This window comes from Salvelinus namaycush, chromosome 25, assembly GCF_016432855.1.
Source record: "Salvelinus namaycush isolate Seneca chromosome 25, SaNama_1.0, whole genome shotgun sequence".
Classification (NCBI taxonomy): domain Eukaryota; kingdom Metazoa; phylum Chordata; class Actinopteri; order Salmoniformes; family Salmonidae; genus Salvelinus; species Salvelinus namaycush.
This window is the reverse complement of record NC_052331.1, coordinates 18,113,428-18,134,044: the sequence shown is the minus strand read 5'-3', so window position 1 is coordinate 18,134,044 and position 20,617 is coordinate 18,113,428. Positions and strand designations below refer to the sequence as shown.

At 42.8% G+C, this 20,617-nt stretch overlaps 1 protein-coding gene across 1 annotated transcript in view; it reads left to right on the top strand.

Moving 5' to 3' along the window:
* The window catches only part of LOC120019822 (histone-lysine N-methyltransferase 2C-like), a 129,689-nt gene that overhangs the window by 98,465 nt on the left and 10,607 nt on the right, over positions 1 to 20,617 (top strand). The window contains exons 41-55 of the mRNA XM_038963235.1: positions 319 to 483; positions 1,590 to 1,719; positions 1,948 to 2,095; positions 2,705 to 2,892; positions 3,112 to 3,251; positions 3,578 to 3,917; positions 6,502 to 6,641; positions 7,934 to 8,059; positions 8,237 to 8,779; positions 10,695 to 11,304; positions 11,628 to 11,764; positions 15,939 to 16,081; positions 16,186 to 16,360; positions 17,368 to 17,484; positions 17,626 to 17,699. Of these exons, the coding sequence (XP_038819163.1) occupies positions 319 to 483; positions 1,590 to 1,719; positions 1,948 to 2,095; positions 2,705 to 2,892; positions 3,112 to 3,251; positions 3,578 to 3,917; positions 6,502 to 6,641; positions 7,934 to 8,059; positions 8,237 to 8,779; positions 10,695 to 11,304; positions 11,628 to 11,764; positions 15,939 to 16,081; positions 16,186 to 16,360; positions 17,368 to 17,484; positions 17,626 to 17,699 (3,176 nt within the window). The remainder of the gene's footprint in view (positions 1 to 318; positions 484 to 1,589; positions 1,720 to 1,947; positions 2,096 to 2,704; positions 2,893 to 3,111; positions 3,252 to 3,577; positions 3,918 to 6,501; positions 6,642 to 7,933; positions 8,060 to 8,236; positions 8,780 to 10,694; positions 11,305 to 11,627; positions 11,765 to 15,938; positions 16,082 to 16,185; positions 16,361 to 17,367; positions 17,485 to 17,625; positions 17,700 to 20,617) is intronic.

Below are 20,617 nucleotides of genomic sequence, written 5' to 3'. Positions count from 1 at the left end.
TGGTCACCTAATAATCCCCAGTTTACAATTGACTCATTCATCCCCCTCCTCTCCCCTGTAACTATTCCCCAGGTCGTTGCTGTAAATGAGAATGTGTTCTCAGTCAACTTACCTGGTAAAATAACAAAACAAATAAAAATGTGATCCAATAAAAAATATAAAACTTTCATTTTTTGTTTCAAGAAGTTTAGCTACAGTGTGCTCTACTGAACGCAAACTGTGTAAAGTAAGGATTAAGTAAATAAATAGTTACACCTCATGTCTCTTCCTCTTCCCTTTTTCTCCTCTTTCTATTCCTCTCTCTTTTTCCTCCTACAGCAGCTGTCCCTTCTGCCCCTCATAGAGCCCCTGATAGGTGTGAACTTTGCCCACTTCGCCCCCTATGGCAGTGGCCAGCTCAACGGGGAGAACCATCTGTCTGGGACCTTCGGTAGCGCCGCTCTGGACGGAGTCTCCGACTACTATTCCCAGCTAGCCTACAAGGTGAGGCCTCAGCTCCAACCACTAGGCGTAGGCGGTATACCCTATATACTATATACTGGGGTATTTGGAAAAAGCCACTGGATGTTTTTTCAATACTGTTGAAACTATTACATTTGTAGCTACTTTTTAAGTAAATACCTGCAGTCAACTTGTGCAATATATTAGGCGATAAAGAACATTGCATTCCTCATGTCACCTGTTACATTATTATGAAGCTTACGGTAGTCCCCAGTCACATGTCATGTGGTGTTTGTTTACAAGCAGACAACTAGAGATCGGAGCCTTGAGTCTCTCACTCTTGTGCAGCATGCACCAGGTGATCTAATTATAGTATGGAGTCCACAACTAAATGTTTGCCAGCTAGATATCTGATAACAATTAAGTTAATTGTCTAAAATGTGCTAAATGCTCTGCATTTGTGCATTTCGTTTGCTAATTTAGTAACTAATTAGCTATCTGACTAAGTGGTTAGCTAGCTTCTTCCAAAATTAAGCATTCTCTTGGTAACAGCATTGAATCCCCTCCTGGCTCAAGAGCCTTGCTGGCTAATATTTGTTTTGAGCGTGCAGCGAACTATGAATAGCATTTTTGAGTTACTTGTATACTTTAGGTCATAAACTGTACAAAATGTTCAGTGTGCTCATTAGCATTCTCTATGGGATTTTACATGTACTTGTTAGCATCGCTAACCTTCCGATTACAGAGTATCAGTGGGGTTTGAAAACAGCGCCGGTATTACAGAATATCCCAGTATGGCACAAGGTCGATATGACAGTCTGGATACCACCCAAGCCTACCAACCAAAGTTAAATCTTCATCTTAATTTAAAATACCACTCTCTTCTTGTTTTTATATTCAACTGGACTTTGAATGAGCTAAGGGGAGATGGAGTGATCCTACGTAAACATGTACTGCATGTGCTAAAGGCGGTGGCACTACCCACTAGACCAGCCCCAGGCACAGGTTTTATTAATATGAAGTTGAAGGATGACTTTGGTGCCTTTTTGAAGCAGTGATTTGTGGTAGCACGAGACCACTCTGCCATATGCCAGATCCCTCCCTGTTGTAGTATGGTGACATGTATTCCTTGGGTTATTTATTCAAAGCAGAACAATCTGAGCAACCCCCCCACCCCGCCGGCTTCCCTTCCTCCGACTCCTCCACCTGTGAACCGACAGAAGATGATCAATGGCTTTGCCACTACAGAAGAACTGGCCAGCAAAGCTGCTGCTATGGGTGAGTACTGGGACAGGGGTCAGGGGTGACTAGGGTTTAATGGCATATTCCTGTGTTGTTCATATATAGTGTCATGCTGTTAGGACCCTAGACAAAGCATTCCTAGAGCAGACATTCCCGTAGACATAAAGCCTAACTCCTAGAACAAACATTTACATTCATGTCAAGGGATTCTATTTCTATGGTTAGGACCAATCTGAATGTCTCATTCATATGTTCCTCTTCAAGTTTCTAAAGGTCTGGTCCCCAAGCCGCTCCATGTCCCATTCAGGACCGAGGAGGACCTGCTGGCCCGGGCCATCGCTCAGGGACCTAAAACTGTGGATGTGCCTGCCTCCCTCCCCACGCCCCCTCACAACAACCAGGAGGAACTCAGGTAAGGAAGGCCTCTGCTCCCCAGAACAAAGAAATTAGAAGTGATGTCTTTGGTTATGGTTGCATGCTTTACATCAGTCTTAAAGATGCCATATTACCTTATAAACTTGTCATTGTGAGTAGAGTATATTCTGTAAATACTTGGCCACAAAATTATTTTCCCTACTGGGACAACAAAAATTCAATTGAATAGCACTTCATAGACAGTAGACACATTGTATACTGGTATGTATCTAAAAACATGCATTACCCTCTATCTGGGTACTCAGACTAAAGCTGTGGAACTTGTATGCGATACAAGCTTTCACAGATTCCACAACAATTTCTACACAATGTTCTCACCTTATGGAAGCCTCAAGACAATTTCAGTTGTTAATGCAATGATATTTTTGTGAAAATAGGCTATTTGTCAAAAAACATGCACTTTCCTTTATCTGGGTATTCCGACTAGGCTGTAGATATACCATACAAGCTTTCAGACTCAAACAATCTCTTCACAATGTTCTCAGTTTAGGAAATCCTGATGAAGACAATATAGAATTGTGAATGCAATGATTTTTGTGTAAATCCTAACAAATTTGTATCTCAACCCCCTCCCTCTCTGTCACAGCAACAGGCTGGGACAAGAGCATTGTAAGGATCGGGACACACCAGACAGTTTCGTCCCGTCTTCGTCTCCTGAAAGTGTGGTTGGCATGGAGATCAGCCGCTACCCAAACCTGTCATTGGTGAAGCAGGAGCCTCGGTCCCCCTGTCTCTCCCCCGTCCTCCCCATGCTCCCAGCACCCTGGGGGAAAGGTAACATGTTGGTCATTTGTTTAAACTGGAAATAAACTGTAAACAGAGAGATGTGCCTTTCTAACTACTATACGTACTCCATCATCAATCAGGTTATTTATAAAGCCCTGTTTACATTACTTTGTCACAAACTGCTTTACAGTATCAATGGCAGGACTAAGTATTAATGAAATATCCTTTAAAATATTTTCCCGGGTGTGTCTATTACTTTTCCTGTAGGGTTAGAGGTTAGGCTGAAGACTGAGCTCAAGACGGAGCCTTCTGGGATGTTCTTCGGCTCCCATTTTGGCCCAGCATCTAACGACACTAAGCCAGGCCTGGTGTCTGTAGCCATCACCCTGAGACCAGCTGCCGCAGAGGTGAGGGTTCTGTTGGCTTCACTTCCTCCTGCTCTCAGAGAATGTCACCATGGGGGAAATGGTTTAGATCCTTTTATTTTTATTTAAGCGCTTGAACAATGTAGTTCGTGGAGTAGTTTTATTCCCCTTTTTTCCTCTCAAATGCACCTCAGTCCTTTCACTACTGTTTAGATATGTTAGGATTCAAATCTCACCATGCTTAATTGTAGAAGCTGAAGCCAATTCTTTGTCCGTGAGTCATGCACTGCTCTCCATTTCTGCCATTGGCTTTTGAGTGGCAATAGCCGTTACATACATTTTTACGACATTGTTTTCCCCCCTCCCAGAACGTTACTGGTGTGGTAGCAGCCATCTCAGATCTGCTGTGTGTGAAGATCCCCAGCAGCTATGAGGTCAGCAGCCCCCCTGGCCCAGATAGGGGGCCCCTGGCCATGCTCAGCGGCCTGAGGGGGGGCCCCCAGGGAGATCTTGAGCACCGGCGGCCAGGCGCCCCAATGATATACCCGGGCCGTGGTGGTGCTGGGGACATGGGGGGCCCGCACCCTCAAGGAGCCCCAGGCCAGCTCATTAGGTCCCGGGGAGGTGGAGGACCACAGCAGGGGATGATGATGCAACAGCAGCAGGGACATCCGCAGCAGCACATCCGCTTCCATTCTGACGGACCAGGTGAGTGACTGGGCTACATCCCTGCACCTTATCGCCCCTTTGTCCAAATACTGACATAACAGGGGAGATGTTGCTGCTCTTGTGCGCTCGTCTTGAAATGAGACACTGACGGAATTCATGTCCATCCAGACCAGTTTGTTTGTTTTTTAGACTTATTTTTCTGATATGAATAATATAATATCGTTTTTTAAGCACGACGTCACTGCACCTAGAGGTGCACAAGACAACAAATCCATCTCTATCTAATTGTTTTCCCACTCATCGTCCATCGGCATACTTAGCCTCTTTTAACAATATTTACAAACGGTCCGTTTCTTCGTCCAGTGCATCATTATCCTTCTGTCTGCAGCCTAAAGGCTGTGTGTGTCTGGCCCACCAGGAATTGAAGGCTGTCCATGTTGATCTCACACAACGATCCGCAAAGCTAATAAAATTTACTAATCATCCTTCTTGGGCACCGACCTCACTGGTGCGCGTACACACACACACACACCTGCTTAGCGCTGCTGTCAAAGTGTCAGAACACAGGCATAATGAATGTGGTCAGTTTGCCTAGAGCCATAGACCACAAACAGCCAGATGAACAGGAGAGTGGACACCCCTGGTGTTAATTGTCTTGGCAGTCTTATAATTAGGAGCTGTTTATCTCCTGACCAATTGTGTGGTTCATCTAAGACAATTAGCATCATGCCCACCTAAGGTCATAAAGTATGACGAGCTGCCTTCTCAAATGTTATGACGAGCTGCCTTCTCAAATGTTATGACGAGCTGCCTTCTCAAATGTTATGACGAGCTGCCTTCTCAAATGTTGTGACGAGCTGCCTTCTCAAATGTTGTGACGAGCTGCCTTCTCAAATGTTGTGACGAGCTGCCTTCTAAGCTGTTGTGACGAGCTGCCTTCTCAAATGTTATGACGAGCTGCCTTCTAAGCTGTTGTGACGAGCTGCCTTCTAAGCTGTTGTGACGAGCTGCCTTCTCAAATGTTATGACGAGCTGCCTTCTAAGCTGTTGTGACGAGCTGCCTTCTCAAATGTTATGACGAGCTGCCTTCTAAGCTGTTGTGACGAGCTGCCTTCTAAGCTGTTGTGACGAGCTGCCTTCTCAAATGTTATGACGAGCTGCCTTCTAAGCTGTTGTGACGAGCTGCCTTCTCAAATGTTGTGACGAGCTGCCTTCTCAAATGTTATGACGAGCTGCCTTCTAAACTGTTATGACGAGCTGCCTTCTCAAATGTTGTGACGAGCTGCCTTCTCAAATGTTGTGACGAGCTGCCTTCTCAAATGTTGTGACGAGCTGCCTTCTCAAATGTTGTGACGAGCTGCCTTCTCAAATGTTGTGACGAGCTGCCTTCTCAAATGTTGTGACGAGCTGCCTTCTCAAATGTTGTGACGACCTGCCTTCTCAAATGTTGTGACGAGCTGCCTTCTCAAATGTTGTGACGAGCTGCCTTCTCAAATGTTGTGACGAGCTGCCTTCTCAAATGTTGTGACGAGCTGCCTTCTCAAATGTTGTGACGAGCTGCCTTCTCAAATGTTGTGACGAGCTGCCTTCTCAAATGTTGTGACGAGCTGCCTTCTCAAATGTTGTGACGAGCTGCCTTCTAAAATGTTTGTAAAAAATCAGGCGCTTAAAATGTAAAAAGCTTGTCCAAAACAAGACCGCCCCTCATTTATTTGACGTAATAAACCTATTCCTTTTGTGCAGTAAGAGAAACAAATATATAAATGCAACAAAATATCCCTGAAATGTTCCATAAGCGCAAAAAGTTTATTTCTTTCAAATTTTGAACACAAATTACATCCCTGTTCGTGAGCATTTCTCCTTTGCCAAGATAATCCATCCACCTGACAGGTGTGGCATATCAAGAAGCTGATTCAACAGCGTGATCATTACACAGGTGCACCTTGTGCTGTGGGCAATAAAAGGCCACTAAAATGTGCAGTTTTGTCACTTAACTTGAGACCTCTGTGGCATTGTGTTTTGAGGGAGTGTGCAATTGGCATGCTGACTACAGGAATGTCCACCAGAGCTGTTGCCAGAGAATGTAATGTTTATTTCTCTACCATAAGCTGCCTCCAACTTCGTTTTAGAGAATTTGGCAATACGTCCAACCGGCCTCACAACCGCAGACCACGTGCATGGCGTTGTGTGGGTGAGCAGTTTGCCAATGTCAAAGTTGTGAACAGAGTGCCCCAAGGTGGTGGTGGGATTATGGTATGGGCAAGCATAAGCTACGGACAAGCAGCACAATTACATTTTATCGATGGCAATTTGAATGCAAAGAAATACCGTGAACAGATCCATAGCCCATTTGTTTTTAAGGTATATGTGACCAACATATGCATATCTGTATTCCCAGTCATGTGATATCTATAGATTAGGGCCTAATTCATTTATTTCAACTGAATGATTTCCTCATATGAACTGTAACCCAGTAAAATCTTTGAAATTGTTGCATGTTGCGTTTTATGTTTTTATTCAGTATAATAGAGCTGAGCTAAGCCATGCTGTGCTGCGCTGGCCTGTTCAAGCATCTACTGTTGTAGGAGCTGTGTCTTATTTGAGTACTGTTGCTGTGCGTCAGGTCCAGCTGCAGTCAGAGGCACTCATCAGAAAGCCCCCGGCAGCCCAGGCTCCAAGCCCCAGTGGTGCTGTCACTGCAAGGTGGTGGTGCTGGGAAATGGAGTCTGCAAGTCCATCAAAGACCTTCCAGTGCACAAACAGGTAACGTACGGCCAGCGCTTTCATGTGGTCAAGTTGTGCTACGTGTTTATCACGCTGAACTCCATACGTTGCAAAGACGGTTGTCTATTGCGATACATAGAAACAGCAATCTTGTGGCAATCCACATCAGATAATCATCTCTATATCAATCTAATGGTCCACATGATCTGTCAAAATAGATAATTTGATCAATTACCTTGTTGGATCTTACCCAACCAAGCTATGATCTCTATGAATTGGTTAACTATCTTCTTGGCCAACCAGCCAACCCAGTAAAAGCTCTCCTCTCCACCAGTCAGCCATGGATTACTGTTGCGTTAGTCTGTTCCCCCCCAGGGGGCAGGAGAGCACAGACAAGCCATGACTAGAGGCTCAGACCTCACTTCAAACGGTAGATTAATCCACATTATGCCCTTAGGCGTACACACACACACACACACACACACACACACACACACACACACACACACACACAAGCATGAATGCATACACACACACACACACACACACATCCAAGAACATTATGTCCATACACACACGTACTGTAGAGCATCTAATTATGCTAATCCCCCCCCCCCCCCCCCCCCACCCAATTGTAGTGAAATCTATCTCAGTGCAATTAGTGGGTTAAGCGGTAGCATGCCCTTAGACTGCAGTCTGGGTAGTTCACAAATGGTTAAACCCTGATTCATCTGAATATTGGAGCTATTTGGTATGGTATGGGCAAGAATTAATAACCCCTTTTAGTATCGATAATGGTTTATGTATAGGAATTGATTTGACCTTTGATGTCTCACTTTGATTATGAGCTTAAAGGAATAGTTCTGGATTTTGGCAATGAGGTCCTTTATCTACTTCCTCAGTCAGATAAACTCATAGATACCATTTTTATATCTCTGCGTTCAGTTTGAAGGAAGTTGCTAACTTGCGTTAGCGTAATTGCTAACTAGTGTTAACTGAATGACTGGAAGTTTATGGTATTGGCTAGCGTGCTAGTTGTTCCTGTTGACTTCCATTCACTGTGCTAATGCAAGATAACAATTGCTCGTGAAACTACGTCTAATTTCCTTCATACTAGACGCAGATACATAAAAATGATATCCACAAGTTCATCTGACGCTGGGGAAGTAGGCTAGATAAAGGGTTTCATTGCCAAAATCCCAAACTATCCCTTTCTTTCTACAATTGTAAAGTAGCTTTGTGTCCCTGAAGAGTGGATAAATATAATGTATTATTATTATCTCATTCTCTCTTCCTCACTCCATCTCCTGACATGCCTTTCTTCTCTTCAGCAACAGGAAGGTCTGTTGCGTTCCGAGGGGAACTTGGTATTCTGCAGCCACAGCTGCTTCCTCCTCTACTCTGCCTCCACCTCCTCCTCTTCCTCCTCACAGGCCAGAAATACTACAGATACTAAGGTTTGTGTTTCTATTGATTCCCAGAGGCAATTTATTTTTGACTTTCTTGACCTGTGTAGGTAATCCGTATACAGTACTTGTTGTATTCAGTTTTTCTACCGGTGTGTCAAATATAAATGGTAAACTTTTATTATTTGCTGCAGGACATTAAATTATTGTCATTCATGTCTTCTGCAGGACTCGGTGGCCCTCCTGTCTCCAGACTCAGACCAGAAAGAGAGCCTGTCTAAAGCCCACCACCAGTACAGCAACAACATGTCCTCTCTGGATGTCCACTGTCTGGCTCAGCTCCAGCCCAAGCAGTCCCCTCCCTCTACCCCACCCATTCCCTTCCCCCCAGCCAGTGACACCCCTAAGACCCCTAAGACAGATGCCAAGTCAGACACCATCAAAGTGACTGTGAAACTGAAGGCGCGGGGCCCCAGGGCTCACCAGGAGGGCTGGCACCAGGGGAAGAGACACAAGGGTCTCCGCTGGAGGAAGTGGACAGTGCAGGTGGTGGTGCCAAGAGGAAGCTCCCAGCTCCCTGACGAGAACCAGATAGACGAGCTGCTGAGGAAGCTGGGAGCGTCTCTCCGCCCCGGGGCCAGTCTCAGGGACCAGCGCCGCTGCTGCTTCTGTCACCAGCTGGGGGACGGGGTCACCGATGGCCCTGCTCGACTCCTCAACCTGGACCTGGACGTGTGGGTGCACCTCAACTGTGCCCTGTGGTCCACCGAGGTAGGTAACCCAGAAGTTAACCTCTAATTCCTCCCAATCCCGGATCCGGGAGCACCCCCATCAGTAAAAAAAGCTGACTAGCATAGCCTAGCATAGCGTCACAAGTAAATACTAGCATCTAAATATCATTAAATCACAAGTCCAAGACACCAGATGAAAGATACACATCTTGTGAATCCAGCCATCATTTCTGATTTTTAAAATGTTTTACAGGGAAGACACAATATGTAAATCTATTAGCTAACCACGTTAGCAAAAGACACCACTTTTTTTACTCCACCATTTTTTTCCTGCATAGGTAGCTATCACAAATTCGACCAAATAAAGATATAAATAGCCACTAACCAAGAAACAACTTCATCAGATGACAGTCTGATAACATATTTATTGTATAGCATATGTTTTGTTAGAAAAATGTGCATATTTCAGGTATAAATCATAGTTTACCATTGCAGCCACCATCACAACTCTCACCAAAGCGACTAGAATAACTACAGAGAGCAACGTGAATTACCTAAATACTCATCATAAAACATTTCTGAAAAATACACAGCGTACAGCAAATGAAAGACAAAGATCTTGTGAATCCAGCCAATATTTCAGATTTTTTAAGTGTTTTACAGCGAAAACACAATATAGCATTATATTAGCTTACCACAATAGCAAACCACACAACAGCATTGATTCAAGCCAAAAATAGCGATAACGTATAACCCAGCAAAAGATATTAATTTTTTCACTGACCTGCTCAGAATTCTTCAGATGACAGTCCTATAACATCATATTACACAATACATATAGAGTTTGTTCGAAAATGTGCATATTTAGCGGCACAAATCGTGGTTATACAATGAGAAAAGTAGCCAAGCTGCCAACAAAATGTCGGGAGAAATCTTGGGAGAGGCACCTATTCTAATCGATAACTAATCATAAACTTGACTAAAAAATACAGGTTGGACAGCAAATGAAAGATACATTAGTTCTTAATGCAATCGCTGTGTCACATTTTTAAAATTAACGTTACTACGACATACAGCGTGCGTTAAAGCGAGACCGCACGGAAATTAATGGCGGATTATGCATTTTACATTTTTCAACAGAACAACGAATTAACAGCATAAATAGTTAAATAGTAAATAGTACTTTTTGATGTGCTTCCATCAATCTTGGGAAAGTTGTCCTTTGTCCAAAAGAATCGTTGCTCGGTTGTAGAATGTAGTCTTCAACGTTGCAATTAGCAGTAAACATTAGCCATGTGGGCCAGACATCACCAACTCCCTAGAACGCAACACTAATAAATATCCGAAAATCGCAATATACTGACATAAATAAATAGACCGGACCCTTCGTTCCCAAGCTATTTATAACCTCTCAGATCTGCCTAGAGACTCCATTTCAAATTTCATTATTCGCTGACATCCAGGGGAAGGCGTATGCAGTGCATCTCAACCAATAGAAGACAGGCAAATTAATAAACTGACCTGGGAACAGCTTGCAGAATTCTGCATTCTCACATCCTCATAGGAAAATGCTCTAACTCGAGTTCTGTTTTACTCACAGATATAATTCAAACGGTTTTAGAAACTAGAGAGTGTTTTCTATCCAATAGTAATAATAATATGCATATTGTACGAGCAAGAATTGAGTACGAGGCAGTTTAATTTGGGAACGAAATTATTACAAAGTGCAAACAGCACCCCCTATTGAGAATAAGTTTTAAGCGAGGTGGTGGACTGGTAACCGCAAGGTTCATGTCCTCGGTCAGGCGTAAATAAATAAGTGGGGGGGACAGAACTGTCTAAAGGGGGGAAGACTGCTGGTTTCAGATCTTAACTGCCAAACCAACCACTACAATTGTGGCCCTTTTATTAAAGTTGTGTTGTGTGTGCAATATTAACATTGTTTTGTTGTGCAGGTGTACGAGACGCAGGCAGGCGCCCTGATCAACGTGGAGCTTGCGCTGCGGCGGGGTTCAGCGGTCCGCTGTGCCTACTGCCAACAGATGGGCGCCACCAGCGGCTGCCACCGCCTGCGCTGCACCAACATCTACCACTTCACCTGCGCCCTGCAGGCACACTGTACCTTCTTCAAGGACAAGACCATGCTGTGCCACGCCCACAGGCCCAGAGGCTCTGGCTCCGCCCACGGTGTTTCTGGCCTCGTCCTGGAGCACGAGCTGCGCTGCTTCGCGGTGTTCCGCCGCGTCTACGTCCAGAGGGACGAGGTGAGGCAGATGGCCAGCGCCGTGCAGCAGCCCGAGCTGGGCTACACCTTCAGAGTGGGCAGCTTGGTGCTCCACGCCGTGGGTCAGCTCACCCCGTCCCAGATGGCCGCCTTCCACTCGACCTCCGCTATCTTCCCCGTGGGCTACGAGGCCTGCCGCATCTACTGGAGCATGCGCCATGGCAACCGTCGCTGCCGCTACCTGTGCTCTGTGGAGGAGAGGGAGGAGCAGCCGGAGTTCCGCGTCCGCGTCATCGAGCAGGGATACAAGGACCTGGTCCTCACTGACTCCACCGCCAAAGGTGGGCTGGGATGGATTTGTGTTCGGGCTCGTTTAGATAAGGCTTGTCTATTAAAGGTGGGCTGGGCTAAATGTTTTGTTTTAGGGCTGGTTTAGATTAGGCTTGTCTAGTAAGGTGGGCTAGCTAGATTGGTTTTATGACATGCTTAGATTTAGCCTTGTTTATGGCTGTAGCCTCTGCCATTCATGTATCTGGGTTGGCTTGGACTAGGCTTGTCTTGTTCAGTTTGCTTTTCAGATTCTCTTTTACTATTGTAAATGTGTTCTGTAGGAGTCCCTATAATATATTATGATCCATAACCCTGCTGTTTCCTGTCTTATCAGGAGTGTGGGATAAGGTCCTGGGACCTGTTGCTGACAAGAGGACTGAAATAGGAACTCTAAAACTCTTCCCTGTCTATCTGAAGGGAGAGGACCTGTTTGGACTTACAGTCTCTGCAGTCACCAAGATCACTGAATCGGTTTGTATCTGTTTTCTGTTGTATTATATTCAAACAATTCCGATTTATACAAAACTATCAATGCTCAAATGATACTATAGATGTCTAGAGCTACCTATTCAGATGAGCGACTGTTAAAATGCTCACACCATACTACACTGAACAAAAATGTAAACGCCACATGTAAGTGTTGGTCCCATGTTTCATGAGCTGAAATACAATAATTTTACATTCGCACAAAAAGCTTATTTCTCTCAAATTTTGTGCTCAAATTTGTTAAAATCCTGTTAGTGAACGTTTCTCCTTTGACCAGATAATCCATCCACCTGACAGGTGTCATTACACAGGTTCACCTTGTCCTGGGGACAATAAAAGGCAACTCTAAAATGTACAGTTTTGTCAATGCCACAGGTGTCGAGGGAGCGAGCAATTGGTATGCTGACTGCAGGAATGTCCACCAGAGCTGTTGCCAGATAATTGAATGTTCTTTTCTCTACCAAAAGCCCACTCCAACTTCGTTTTAGAGAATTTTGCAGTACGTCCAACCGGCCTTTCAACCGCAGTCCACGTGCATGGTGTCGTGTGGGCGAGCGGTTTGCTGATGTGAACAAAATGCCCCATGGTGGCAGTGGGGTTATTGTATGGGCAGACTATAAGCTACAGGCAACGAACCCAATTGCATTTTATCGATTGCAATTTGAATGCACAGAGACACCGTGACGAGATCCTGAGGCCCATTGTCGTGCCATTCATCCGCCGCCATCACCTCACACGGCCACATGTCACATGGATCTAGCCACAATTCCTGGTAATTTCCAGGTTCTTCCATGGCCTGCATACTCACCAGACATGTTTGGGATGCTCTGGATCGACTTGTACGACAGCATGTTCCATTTCCAGCCAATATCCAGCATCTTTGCACAGCCATTGAAGAGGAGTGGGACAACGTTCCACAGGCCACAATCAACAGCCTGATCAACTCTATGCGAAGGAGATGTTGCGCTGCATGAAGCAAATGGTGATTACACCAGATACTGACTGGTGATCTGATCCATGCCCCTACTTTTTTTGTTTAGGTACCTGTGACCAACAGATGCATATATATATTGCCAGTCATATGAAATCCATAGATTAGGGGCTAATAAATGTATTTAAATGTGCTTATTTCCTTAAATGAACTCTAACTCAGTAAAATCTTTGAAATTGTTGCATGTTGCATTTTATATTCTTGTTCAGTATATATTGTAGACTAAAGGTCGACCGATTATGATTGTTCAACGCCGATGCCGATTATTGGAGGATCAAAAAAAGCCGATACGATTAATCGGTCAAATTTTTTTTTTTTATAGATATACATTTTTTTTTAAATAATAAATAATCAACCGATTAATCGGTATCGGCTTTTTCTATATATATATTTGTAATAATGACAATTACAACAATACTAAATGAACAATGAACACTTTTATTTTAACTTAATATAATACATAAAATCTATTTAGTCTCAAATAAATAATGAAACATGTTCAATTTGGTTTAAATAATGCGAAAACACTGTGTTGGAGAAGAAAGTGCAATATGTAACATGTAAAAAAGCTAAAGTTTATGTTCCTTGCTCAGAACATGAGAACATATGAAAGCTGGTGGTTCAATATTCCCAGTTCTTCAATATTCCCAGTTAAGAAGTTTTAGGTTGTAGTTATTATAGGAATTATGGCGCGTTGACTATTTCTCTCTCTACCATTTGTTTTTCATATACAGTTGAAGTTGGAAGTTTACATACACTTAGGTTGGATTCATTAAAACTCGTTTTTCAACCACTCCACAAATTTCTTGTTAACAAACTATAGTTTTGGCAAGTCTGTTAGGACATCTACTTTGCATGACACAAGTAATTTTTCCAACAATTGTTTACAGACAGATTATTTCACAAACAATTTGCTGTGTCATAATTCGAGTGGGTCAGAAGTTTACATACTAAGTTGACTGTGCCTTTAAACAGCTTGGAAAATTCCAGAAAATGTCACGGCGTTAGAAGCTTCTGATAGGCTAATTGACACTATTTGAGTCAATTGGAGGTGAACCTGTGAATATATTTCGAGGCCTACCTTCAAACTCTGTCTCTTTGCTTGACATCATGGGAAAATCAAAAGAAATCAGCCAAGACCTCAAAGAAAATTGTAGACCTCCACAAGTCTTGGTTCATCCTTGGGAGAAATGCCCAAAAGCCTGAAGGTACCCCGTTCATCTGTACAAACAATAGTACGCAAGTATAAACACCATGGGACAACGCAGCCGTCATATCGCTCAGGAAGGAGACGTGTTCTGTCTCCTAGAGATGAACGTACTTTGGTGCGAAAAGTGCAAATCAATCCCAGAACAACAGCAAAGGACCTTGTGAAGATGCTGGAGGAAACGGGTACGGAAGTATGTGTATCCACAGTAAAATGAGTCCTATATCGACATAACCTGAGAGGCTGCTCAGCAAGGAAGAAGCCACTGCTCCAAAACCGCCATAAGGATGCCAGACTACGGTTTGCAACTGCACATGGGGACAAAGATCGTACTTTTTGGAGAAATGTCCTCTGGTCTGATGAAACAAAAATAGAACATAATGACCATCGTTATGTTTGGAGGAAAAAAGGGGAGGCTTGCAAGCCGAAGAACATCATCCCAAATGGACAATGACCCCAAGCATACTTCCAAAGTTGTGGCAAAATGGCTTAAGGACAACAAAGTCAAGGTATTGGAGTGGCCATCACAAAGCATTGACCTCAGTCCTATAGAAAATGTGTGGGCAGAACTGAAAAGGCGTGTGTGAGCAAGGAGGCCTACAAACCTGACTCAGTTACACCAGCTCTGTCAGGAGGAATGGGACAAAATTCACCCAACTTATTGTGGGAAGCTTGTGGAAAGCTACCTGAAACGTTTGACCCAAGTTAAACAATTTGAAGGCAATGCTACCAAATACTAATTGAGTGTATGTAAACTTCTGACCCAGTGGGAATGTGATGAAAGAAATAAAAGCTGAAATAAATCGGTGATCCTAACTGACCTATGACAGGGAATTTTTACTCTTGATTAAATGTCAGGAATTGTGAAAAACTGAGTTTAAATGTATTTGGCTAAGGTGTATGTAATCTTCCGACTTCAACTGTACCTTTGACTATTGGATGTTCTTATAGGCACTTTAGTATTGCCAGCCTAATCTCGGGAGTTGATAGGCATGAAGTCATAAACAGCGCTGTGCTTCAGGCATTGCTAAGAGCTGCTGGTAAACGCAGTCAAGTGCTTTTTGAATGAATGCTTACGAGCCTGCTGCTGCCTACCACCGCTCAGTCAGACTTCTCTATCAAATATCAAATCATAGACTTAATTATAATATAATAAACACAGAAATACGAGCCTTTGGTCATTAATATGGTAAAATCCGGAAACTACAATTTCGAAAACAAAACGTTTATTCTTTCAGTGAATTACGGATCCGTTCCGTATTTTATCGAATGGGTGGCAACCCTAAGTCTAAATATTGCTGTTACATTGCACAACCTTATGTCATATACCCTGATTCTGCTTGCACTGAACGCAAGAGAAGTGACACAATTTCCCCAGTTAATATTGCCTGCTAACATGCATTTCTTTTAACTAAATATGCAGGTTTAAAAAAAAAAAAAATAGACTTCTGTGTAATTTTAAGAAAGGCATTGATGTTCATGGTTAGGTACATTTGTGCAAAGATTGTGCTTTTTTCAGCAATGCGCTTTTGTTAAATCATAGTAGGCTGTGATTCGATGATAAATTAACAGGCACCACATTGATTATATGCGACACGGGACAAGCTAGTTAACTTCACATGGCTGATGATATTACTAGGTTAACTAGTGATTATGTGAAGATTGATTGTTTTTTTATAAGGTAAGTTTAATGCAAGCTAGCAACTTACCTTGGCTCCTTGCAGCCACAAAGTCCTTTTGACGCTGCACTCGCGTAACAGGTGGTCAGCTTGCCACACAGTTTCTTTGTGGATTGCAATGTAATCGGCGTCCAAAAAGGCCGATTTACCGACTGTTATGAAAACTTGATATCGTCCCTAATTAATCGGCCATGCCGATTAATCAGTCGACCTCTGTTGTAGACACTGAAGTGAGGAGGAGTGTTCCAGTCTCATTTCCCTGTGCTGCTGGTTGTGTTCCAGCTCCCAGGGGTGGAGGCCTGTGACAGGTACACCTTCCGTTACGGACGTAACCCTCTGATGGAGCTGCCCCTGATCTTCAACCCTTCTGGCAGCGCCCGCGCCATGCCCAAAACCAGCTCCCCATTCACTGCCGTTGTCATAAGGTATTGTGGATGAATTAACATTGTTTCAAGTCTGTGGATTTAATATACTTTGGTTTAGCACAAGTTATCTTTATAACAGAATATACACACACATTCACTCCTAGGCCCCAGCCAGTATCCAGAAACACCAGTACCACCTCCAGGTGCCAGAACACAGCCCAGGGAGAGGGAGGCGTCCCCTACACCAAGCCCCCCACGGTGCACCACAGGTCCTCTCAGTACCGCTGGATGAAGAGTGAGTGGAGGGCCAACGTCTATCTCGCTGCTTCCAAGATCCAGGTGGGTCTAGGGGACATGATCCTCTAAGTTCAGCACTAGGCCTGGGCTGTGGGGGGGTGCATGCTACGCCACTGCTTATAACTAAGTTAAGAGCTGTGAAAAGTATGTTCCCCCTATCAATTTCTCTTTATGTAATTAGATCTTCAACCAAAACCAAATATGAGATAAAGTGAACCTGAGTGAACAAATAACACAACAGTTACATACTTATTTAATAAACAAAGTTCTGCAACAACCTGTGTCCCCTTAAACTCAGTAACTGGTTGTTCCATCTTTAGCTGCAATGACTCCAACCAAACACTTCCTGTAGTTGTTGATTAGTCTCTCACGTCACCGTGGCGGAATTTTGGCCCACTCTTCCATGCAGAATTGCTTTAACTCAGCGATTATTTGTGGGTTATTTGAAGCATGAAGTGGGGTTAGGTCTGAACTTTGAATAGGCCATTCCAAAATGTGAAATGTGTTACTTTTTAGCCATTTTAGTGTTGCATAACTTTGTTAATTAAATAAATAAAATAAGTATCACATTATTTTATTTGAAAACTCAGGTTCCTTCTATCTAATTTTAGGTTTTTGTTGAATATGTGCTTACATAAAGTCTAAAAAATATGCAAAAATTAGAAAGAGGGTAAATACTTTTTCACGGCACTGTAGATGTGCCAAATAAATGATATCCAGCCCAGGCTCCAGCTATGCATTTGCTTTGCTAACGTGTTAGCTAAGTGGCTAGATGGTAAGATCAAGCTTCTTGGTTACAGCAGAGACATTCAATCCCCTCTTGGATCAAGATCCATGTTGGCTTATAGTTTTGTGTGTGAAAACCCCGGTATGGTATAGAAATGGTAAGACAGTATGAAAATCTGGATACCGCCCAACCCTACTCAGCACTCTTGCATTCCTGTTCTTAAGTAGCAGAGTGAATATAAGACTGAAGTATGACAGCATGAGAGTAAAAGGACTCTTACTGTTGAACGTACTGTAGACACATTTTCTGGTTTTGTCCACAGGGCCTGGGGCTGTATGCAGCCAGGGACATAGAGAAGAACACCATGGTGATTGAATACAATGGAACCGTCCTCCGCAATGAGGTGGCCATCAAGAAGCAAAGGACTTACAAGTCTCAGGTGCAAATCTTTTCTTTTTCTTTTTTACTTAAGGCTCTAGTAACTGTACTTACTGTGTTGTGAAGGCTGAATAATACATATTTGCTGTATTCTCTCATCTGATGACTCAGTTGGTCTAAGTGGTTACTTTTCCCTCTACAGAATCGTGGAGTGTTCATGTTCCGCATCGACAGTGAACGTGTTGTTGATGCCAGTCAGACAGGAGGTCTGGCAAGGTAAGCATAATTCTTTACATAGTCACATTCAACCTGATTTCACATTCTAACCTTACCTGATTTATTTGTCACTCAATGTTAGGATGGTTGTGAAATAATTCTCAGTATGTACAGTGCATTCGGAAAGTATTCAGACCCCTTGACTTTTTCCACATTTTGTTACGTTATTGTTTTTTTCTCATCAATCTACACTATAAAAAAAACTGAACTATCACATTTACATAACTATTCAGACCCTTTACTCTGTACTTTGTTGAAGCACCTTCTTTGTCACCTCCCTGACCAAGGCCCTTCTCCCCTGATTGCGCAGTTAGTTTTTTCCCCTCATCAATCTACACACAATACCACATAATTCATGCTATCCAACATTTTTGAATCAATTAGGTCCACTATGGCTGGTAATGAGTTATATAGCCGTTCACAAAGGTTAATTTAGCAGAGATGTGAACATGGCACTAATTTAGCTTTTATTTTAAAAAAAGGTAAGGATGCCACCCAGTGTTCTTATTATCGCCCCTATCTTTTATAAACACAGATATTAAACCGTTGTCATCTTATCTCGATGCTTGCTTGCTTACCCAAATTGATCCACACGGACCAAAGCGGGTTTGTTAAAAAGCGTTTATCCTCGTATAATCTCCATCGACTATTACATATCTTAAATGCTTCATCACAAACAACAGCTCCTTGGGATGTTTTATCTCTCGGTGCAGAAACAGCTTTTGATAAACTAGAAAGCTCATATCTGGTCTATTTTGGAACATATGGGAATTGGCTCAAATTTAATTCATATGATTAAAGTACTTTATACAATGGGTGGGTCTAATGCTGATTTGTTAAAACCACATTCCAGCCGGTGTCTATTTCAAAAGTTACCACCGGCTAAACCTATGATGTTAAAATGTCTATTTTCTCTGTTCCATCTGACTGCGCATTCCACTGTCTCATCAGCCAAGCAATCTATAAACTTGATCTTCGCTATAAAAAGCATCTAGACATTATCTCACATTTCTTTTAGACTAACATTTAGTTTTCAACAGCGGATATTTGTCTAAACCTTGCTCTCTGTCTCTTCGACATTTGCAACATTGTTTCAATATTTAAATTCGATCTACAGCTGTCCCATAGTAATGAACGAGTCGGGACGAAACAGACAGGCAACGTTTCTCAGCCAGTCAAAATCATGAATCACCTGGCGTCATTTTTATGGATATATATACAAAGAAATGTCAATTGAAAAAAAGGTAAGAAGAAACGAAGAGCAGCTACTGTAGTTTGCGGTCTTTCCAGCTTCAATTTGAAATTATTGTGTTACTGCAGCTGTGGTGTTGGCTAGCTCCTCTGAACAAGTGTCTGACGAGTGAGCACATTTTCTATGCCAGGCGAAATCGCACCTCATTAGCTCATCGTTATGGATGTATGCAAATAAATATCACTAGAAAACATCTTAAACAAATGCAAATGCGGCTATTTTGCTCTTATTCTGGCTGCACTATTTGACGTGACTGTAAGTTAGCCGTAGTTGGCTAGCTAGCAAGCAAGGGATAAGAATGTTGCCAGGCAGTATGGCAATGGAACATTTAGAACAAACTACTGGGTCACATCCATAGATACAGAACTAAAAGACTGAAAATACGTAGGAGGACTGTCTGTACCAAACTTGAAATTGTATTTCCAGGAATATGAGTGTATATTTTGTGCAAAAATTGACATACAAGGGCAAGGCTATGCCATTTTAGACGCATATAGCCATAATCACCAGCAGCGCAGTCCCAGGCCAGGAGGCCAGCTGTGTCTGTATAGCGATAGACACAGCTGTCCATTACTTTATAAAATGAGCAACACCGATGAAGTCATATAATATACACTGAATGTACAAAACATTAGGAACTCCTTCCTAATATTGAGTTGCACCCCCACCCTCAGAACAACCTCAATTAGTTGGGGCATAGACTTTACAAGGTGTCGAAAGCATTCAACAGGGATGCTGGCCTATGTTGGCTCCAATGCTTCCCACAGTTGTGTCAAGTTGGCTGGATATCCTTTGGGTGGTGGACCATTGTTGATACACACTGGAAACTGTTGAGCGTGAAAAACTCAGCAGCGTTGTAATTCTTGACACAAACCGTCTGCCACCTACCTTACTGCATTTTGAGATCAGATGGCCTTCTAGTGAGTTTTTTCCTCCTACTACCATATCCCGTTCAAGGCACATCTTTTGTCTTGCCTATTCACCTTACACAATATTCACATAAACAATCCATGTCTCATTTGTCTCGAGGCTTAAAAATCCTAACCTGTAGCCTCCCCTTCATCTACAATGATTGAAGTGGATTTAACAAGTGACATAAGTAAGAGATCATAGCTTTCACCTGGTCAGTCTGGCATGGAAAGAGCAGTTTGTAATGTTTTGTACACTCTGTATATATATATATATTGGTTAAAACATAATTCTTCCGCTCCTTGGCTGGAATATGTTATCTCCTGGAAGAGTTGGTCTTCACTGATTTAAACAATGTAAGCTATACTTTGGTCCTATTATTGCTCACACAATTTGTATTTGGCACCAAATGTAAAAACAAGGTAACTGGGAATCAAAATGTCATGCACATACTCCAGCATTTCACAATAATGCCTTGTGATCTGGAGGGCGACCTTTTGCATTCCCCCAATGGTCAATATGTGGAATCCTTACCAATATTTTAGATTAGATTGAGTTTATTAGCAACATGTACAGGGATGCAGACGTAATTGCAGGGAACGTATGTATGTATGTACAGTTGAAGTCGGAAGTTTACATACATCTTACCCAAATACATTTAAACTCAGTTTTTCTCAATTCCTGACATTTAATCCTAGTAAAAATTCCCTGTCTTATGTCAGTTAGGATCACCACTTTTATTTTAAGAATGTGAAAT